Below are 8,012 nucleotides of genomic sequence, written 5' to 3' on the forward strand. Positions count from 1 at the left end.
CTGTAAAGAATTGTAGCCTGTAGACTGAGAACGAGTTGCACAATATAGCTAATAGAGTGAAACGTCAAATCAGACACGATATTTCGGTGAAAAATTATCAGATCATCACGAAAATCAATAGGGATCATCTTCATAACGACATTGACATACAAAATAAAAATCAAAAGAATCTGTAAAGAATTGTAGCCTGTAGACTGAGCACGAGTTGCACAATATAGCTAATAGAGAAAAACGTCAAATCAGACACGATATTTCGGTGAAAAATTATCAGATCATCATGAAAATCAATAGGGATGACACACAAAATCAAAACGGACCGATTGATTACAATATACGCCCATCTTATGTGTGGGCGTATAAAAAGCCATTCCGCCTTCCACATGAAATTGATTGGTAATAACAACAAAATTTTATTTATATTGTTTATTAAATATAATCAAATCTACATTTCACACAATTTTCACAGTAAATCTTATGCATGCTATCACCTCCAGATTGTATCAAAATTTTTAATTACTGATCCACCTTCTATAACATTATATTAACTACGTTAGAAATATATATTTTATACCAACCTTTTAAAGTTAACAAGCAACAGTAATATATAGACTTGTTATTGCATTACGCAATGCTGAATGTTGATATTATGAAAGTTGTATGATTATTTTATGATATAGGCATAACATAAGAAGGTGGGTTTTGAAAAAGTTTAACCTAAAAAGCTCACAACCTTAGCCATGCAAAGTCTTATATGCACATATATGACAACAAACTTCAAATACAAGCTTTTGGTCCATAACATTAACACTGAATTATCATCTGACTTTCTAACAACCTTCAGCTGCAATTAAATGCATCCGTAAGTGCAACTCAAGTTCAATTTCACCATTTTGGCACCTAACAAGCTGTCTGCATTGCACAAAAAATTGCTCAACCATCCATTGCTCTAAGAGAGGTGTTGAGTTTGAGTTTGCAAACGAATGAAATCTGACTTGTGGATTTCTTAATGATTTGGATACAGTTTGCTTTTGTCAGTTTTTAATTGTGTTTGAGTTTGCAATTGCATACACATGTAATCACAGTTTTACCCTGTAAATAGCAAAATAAAAGATAGCTTGCCAGGCAAAGTAATATAGGCCCACTGGAAGCTTGATTTTGAATAAAAATATTTTTCAGTACAGTAACAATCACCAGTATGAAATATTCAACACTTCTTTTTAACCTTTTGAGGCGATACTGAATAATATTACCAAGTGTTGTAAAAATCTGTCAAGAATTGTGCCATCTATAGTGTTAATGAGCTAAAAAAATGAACGTGTTTTCAAGAACAAGGGCAATAACACATGCTAAATATTTTTCTGATTTTCATTAGTGTATAAAAAGAGAAAACAAATTAAGTTGATTGTTTAGATTATTGACAAAATTGTCCCATCATCATCAAAATCAATGTCTTATACAGGCTGAAAATAAAAACAAATTAATCAAATCTTGTAGTCTGTAAAGTACCTATACCTCACACAATTGCTTAACCCAATGGTGAAAATTGATGAAAAATTGTCTGATCAAAATCGTCAGAAATCCAAAAATCCAAAACCAAAAAGGATCAATCAAAAATTGTAACTTGAAGAGTGAGTACAGGATAATAGTGAACATATGGACAGAAAGACAGACAAACAAAAAGTATGATTTTAATATATGCTGAAATAAAAGCTAAGATTACACAATGACATAATAAAATAAAATATAAAAAGGTTAAAGGCCATGGTTGACAATTTTCCCTGGTTAATTCTTGGTCTTGAAAATATATTAATAGTGTTCAGAATACTAGAACTTCACTAAAATCGAATAATCCCTTCAAATATACTTTTAACCAGAAATTTCTTTTTTCTTTTTCTATACATATGTCTTGATCTTGATTTGAAGGTTCAAATTTCAATGGTGAGCTGTAACTGATTAGCTCAGCCACAAACATGCCATTTCTGAGACTCAGGTACGATTGGTCAAAAAGAGGGGGAACCTGTCCCTTTAATATATGATAATCTATAACAAATATGCTCTGCATCATTTTCAACAAATCACAACAAAAATGAATCTGAAATTTTATTATGATCAAACTGATAATTTTAGTCATGTGATATTATTTTTTCACATATACTTTAGTACATTGTATCACAAATATGGGTTTTGACATGGTCTTATTAACCCATAATAAAATAAGCCCACTACACTTCCTTTTCTACAAATAAAAATGAGATTGAAACTGACCAATCAGATGGGTAGAACGGTAATGAGGTCATGTATACAAAACACAACATCGCTTTGCCGCCGCCTATTCGAAGAGATAAGAACACATTCTTAATTAATATTAGTTAATATTCCAAAGTAAGGTTTTTCTCGAGGAAGAATGAGGAATAGGGGCATGGTTTTGACACAATGACTTTAGTACAAATCTGAATCAAAGAATATATATTCCCTAAAATATGTCCTGTAGCTATAACCAATACATGTACAAAATATTACATGATACTAATATCAATACAAGAAATAATCACCCAGATAATTTATGACAAATACTTTTGCTAAAAGTCCACAATCTCTTTATGTATATATGTTATAAAAACACTAACAAGGCCATGAAAAATTATCAAAAATGCATTTTTTTTGTTATATCAAGATGATAGGTTTTTGTGTTTTCTGTAACAATTAGAACATTGTGTGTAATATTTAAGATTAAAATGTTATGAGATATTCAGGATAAGCCTGGGTATCATGGAATATAACGAACATTGATGGATTACTAACATTATCAACTAAAGACTCATAAACACTAGAAACACTAGATAATCCTTGTTTTGCTGGTGGAACTCTATATGAACTGTTTCCTTTTGTATATTCACCCACCAACACTTTACACTGGTACATCTGCCTTTGTCCTTGTACTCCCTTGGCATATCCAACAGAATAAGACGATGAAACAGCAAAATAAACTCCTTGACCATATGCAGTGGCTACAAAATACAAAACAAAACATTTTGACTCCAAAACATGTTACTAAGTATCATCATTGCACCATGAAAATATATCTCATCCAAAGTTTCTGCTCTTGATAGGATTAATGCCTTACAGTATGTAATAAGTAGGGAATCTTGCCACCTGTTATGACATAATGTCAACATGTATTGTATGTATCGGTATTACAGTGTACTCTGTGATATCTGACATCTGAGTATTCTGACATTCTGCGTAATCTGACATCATTTTCTGGTCTCGATTGATTTCCTTCTTAGGCTAGTTTAAAAAACTCTGAATACTCCGACATTCTGTGTATTTCGAATTACAACACTAATCAGTGGTCCGGACACTCAGAAAAAACTGTATAATCCGACATCTACACATCTTAATCACTTAATCGTCAATTAGATAATCGCTTATCTTATTGATAATCCGGATCAAATCACATGAAAACAAAAGATCGCTGAACTAAAGGTCATTGCCTTTAGACCAAATTGCATTGGTATTCGTATCATTCGTTACACTGTATAGAACAGAAATATGCAACTTAACCATTCTTTGTTACGCGTTTTATCAAAATTCTCAAGCTAACAATTTTCGCGGAAGCATGCCCATACTGATTTGTCTCTGGATATGAAACAGCAAATTATTGAAGATTATGAAAAAGTGCCGCACTCTTCGCAGAAATATTAAGCTATGAAATTTGGCTTATGTCGAACAACAATAAGCAGCATTTTAAAACGTAAAGAAGAATGAAAATCAAAGTTTGCGGACAATATTAATTCCAAAGATAGTTTGCGTTGCAAGGTAACATACGCCCACTGGCAGCTGTCAGAAATAATAAAGCAGTCTTTATTGACTAAAGTACGAATTTTCTCATATTGAAGAGATTATTTATGCTGAATAATTCCACAAAAATTTTTTAAAATCAATATCAATAACCCAAATACAACAAACAATTAAATCACACAGCTCTAATCAAGGGCAAAAAACAACTTTTGACACGTGTTTACAAAGTCAAGGGCAATAACTCAAAAAATGTTCATCAAAAATATCTCAAGTTAGAACTTGTCCGAGATCTTATCAATTCCAATGATTACACCAAGTTTCATCAGAATCGGTTGAAAACTGTAGCTTCTATTGTGCTCACAAACAAATTTTGACGCGTTTTTACAAAGTCAAGGTCAATAACTCAAAAACCGTTCATTGAAAATGCGTCAAATTAGAAATTGTCCGAGATCTTATCAATTCCAATGATCACACCAAGTTTCATCAGAATCGGTTGAAAACTGTATCTTCAATCCTGCTCACGAACTATTTTTAACAAATTTCAACACGTTTTAACACAGTCAAGGGCAATAATTCAAAAACTGTTCATCGAAAATGCGTCAAGTTAGACCTTGTCCGAGATCTTATCAATTCCAATGATCACACCAAGTTTCATCAGAATCGGTTGAAAACTGTAGCTTCAATCCTGCTCAAGAACTATTTTTAACAAATTTTGATGTGTTTTAACAAAGTCAAGGGCAATAACTCAAAAACCGTTCATCGAAAATGCGTCAAGTTAGAACTTGTCCGAGATCTTATCAATTCCAATGATCACACCAAGGTTTCATCTAAATCGGTTGAAACCTGTAGCTTCAATCCTGCTCATGATCAATTTTTAACAAATTTCAAGGTGTTCTAAGTCAAGGGCAATATCTCAAAAACCGTTCATCGAAAATATGTCAAATTCAAACTTGACCGAGATCTTATCAATCTTAAGCATCACACCAAGTTTTATCAAAATCAGACAAAAACTGTAGTCTCTATAGTGCTCACAAGAAGTGTTGACAGACGGACCGACGGACAGGGGCGACGACAATATGTGACCACAGATTCATGTGGGCGTATAATAAAAAGCATATGTACGGTAGCTCAAAATATGAACAATTAAATGATAGTAACAAATACAACTGAATTGTCTTTTATTATTGTCTTATTATTAGAAACGTGCCGTCTGTAGAATGTGAGTCACTGAGCTATAAATAGTAACATGTGGCAAATGTTAAAAAATGTAGAGTACTCCGACACTCTTGCTAATCTAGAGATTTTTTTGTAGTCCCAGTGTATGTCGGATTACGCAGAGTATACTGTATATGATTTGGATTATTGATACTCATCAACAAACAAAACAGAAATAACAACAAACACAACATACCATTTTTACCACAATAACTTCTATTGAAACCATAATTATTGATATTATGTACAGCCTGTTGATCAGTACCATGCCATAATACAGGTTTCTCCACTGTAGCAGACGTGTTTTTCAATTCCAATTCCATATGCTTCTTTTTGGCCATATATTGTTGATAAACTGAACTATTTTCTATTCTTTCAATCTGTAAATAAACATAAACACTTTCAGTATTCATTGTATTGTCTTTAAGCAGATATTACAATATTTGACTAGAAACCAAAGTCACACAGACTATATTCTTTATCCTAAATGCTATCAAGCAAAGAATTACATTGTCATAATATTATGACTCAAACTAACTTATTAGACAGAAAAACAAACAGTTATCTCAGCATATTCATGTTGCTGTATAAATCACCTTCAATCCTTCATTCATAGTTAGATTTTTTCATAGTATTATATCTTTCAAATACCTTAACTATTGGTATGGCCGGTCCTCCAAGTGTTGCATTAAAATTGCTCTCCACTTGTTTGTATTCGGGACTTCCAGCTTGTAACTTAATTATGTTCAAATTTGTGTCATTTGTTATTGTCCATGTTGTAGGTAATCCTGTTGCTTCTGTAGCTTCTGGAGTAAATAAACAATGAATAAAATGATGAATGATTCCATGTTAATCTAGATTTGATACATCTATCTGTGTATCCACCCCTATCATAAACATTGTCAACTCGGTTCATCTTTCCTAGCATACTCACAGATGAATTTACCATAAATTTACATTGATTTTGTCATCATAGTTCTACAAAAACAAGTCTATCAATTCATTCCATTGGACAAGATTGAAAACAGTATAAAACATTCATAAAAATATTCCATCAGACATTATTTATACAAACTATCAACAGTGAGTTGATAAACAAAATTCATTATTTAATAATATAGCATCATTAATTTACCTTTTATCTTATCTTGACGTAACAATGGGTTTGTTTTTCCATGTTCATCAATTACTTCCATATTATCAAAATCAAATGTTAACTTTTGATTTGAATACTTCAATTTGAAATCTGAATCTTTACTGACATATGCCCCTTCAATTTTAGTGTTCGCAAATTTAGGATATTCTTTTCTTTTCCCATTATCTAACCAACTCCATTGAATAACATCTTTTAATACAGCTGAATATTTCGCTTCATGTTCTTTGGTTAATGCATTGCGTAATATACTGTTGATTCTGCTACTAACTTCATTTATATCTGCCATTAGACCTCGAATAACTATAGTGAATAATCTTTCATCTATTTTCACAACCACTGAATGTGATTCTTCATAAGACAGTATTTTTCGCTTCTGAAGCAGAAAAGTACAATCAAATTAAAGGTAGTTTTCTGTTTAAAGGGACATTCTGCTTTTCTTGTGGAAAACATTTTCATTATCACAAACATCATAAATTATACCTGAAAATATTTCTTAAGTATGCTATGTATATCTATGTATCTACTTGATCAAACTAAATTTGTTTTAAAAGGGATAGTTACAAACGGAAAATGAAATGAAATTAAATGAATGGAGATTTACTTCCTACTCTTCTGCACCTTGTGGGCTAATGAAAACGGGCAATGCCATGCAGAGTGCCATGAGGGAAATTTGGCTAGGACAGCGGCATTCGCCTGCTCTTTTTCGATTTCCAACTGTCCAGGGATCTTTAACGTGCACAGCCTGTAGCACACGGGGCCTCGGTTTATTGTTCCATCCGAATGACTAGACGCTTTTTCCATGTCAGCCCCTCTTACCTGCATCACTGACAGGGGGAAACCGGGTTGAAAAATCCAGAGGTATTATCTCGACCTATGCCGGGATTGAACACTGGACCTTCAGGTTAGCGAGGAAACGTCTAACTAACTGAGACACCGCGGCTCCCTAATTACAAACGGAGAGTAACATTTGTTATTTAAGCAGTTTGACCTAGTTTTTGCTTTTGACTCAATATTATTAGTTGAAAACGTTAGAACATACATTTGAAACATTTTTCTCTACAATTAGGCGTTTGCTGTACTTAAATCTGTACAGTGGTTTTCCAACAGATTCTAAATAAACACTTTAAAAGTTTACGTAAACTTTGAAATAGTTTTGGCGTTAAAAAATTAATGGCTGGATTTTTTCAGATAAAACTTTTGGATACATTAAGGGACACATTTCTCTAGATTTTGATGTATATTTTTCACAAATATGAGCAAAAAGATTTCCGACCTACAAAAAAGGGGAATGTTCCTTTAAACTGATTATCCTACATACATGTACAGTACATTTGACTTTAAAGAGGCGAGCTCACCTGCGGATTTGTTAATATTAGAATTCATTTTAAAGAAAAAGAGCCATAACACTGAAAAAATATTTCTTCTTTCTTGACATCGGATAGACTTTCCTCAAAATTTGTAAGAAATTGTACCATCACAATTGAGAGCCACAATTTACTCACATTTTGATAAGGGTTGACTTGTATCTTTTGGAATAAACATAAGTTAAAAATTGACAAGGTTTTAAAGAACAGGTTTTTCTTTCTTTTTTTTTTGATAGGGTTAATCTTTGGGTCATAGTCAACAGGTTTTCTCAAAACCTGTCAAGCATTGCATCCTTGTAGAGTGTTTGCAAGCAATTGTGAAAGTGCATGTTGACTGATAGACATTGGTGGTACCAATATACCCCCATCTTCATAGTATCAAGCTATTACAAACTTCGTTTTTTACCATGACCTAGCCACATTTCTTGTATCATGGAAATTGGTAAATCAGCGATTTGATTGGCTTGTATGCTGGC

At 32.6% G+C, this 8,012-nt stretch overlaps 1 protein-coding gene across 1 annotated transcript; it reads right to left on the reverse strand.

Moving 5' to 3' along the window:
* Positions 1-2,730: 2,730 nt before the first annotated feature.
* On the reverse strand, positions 2,731-6,539 carry LOTGIDRAFT_117519 (hypothetical protein; the record flags this gene model as incomplete). The annotated part of the gene is made up of 4 exons (XM_009056074.1): positions 2,731-3,008; positions 5,213-5,396; positions 5,674-5,810; positions 6,152-6,539. Coding segments are annotated over 4 exons (987 nt in total), but the record flags the coding sequence as incomplete, so codon positions are not given.
* Positions 6,540-8,012: the final 1,473 nt, after the last annotated feature.

This window comes from Lottia gigantea, assembly GCF_000327385.1.
Source record: "Lottia gigantea unplaced genomic scaffold LOTGIsca_26, whole genome shotgun sequence".
Lineage (NCBI taxonomy): Eukaryota > Metazoa > Mollusca > Gastropoda > Lottiidae > Lottia > Lottia gigantea.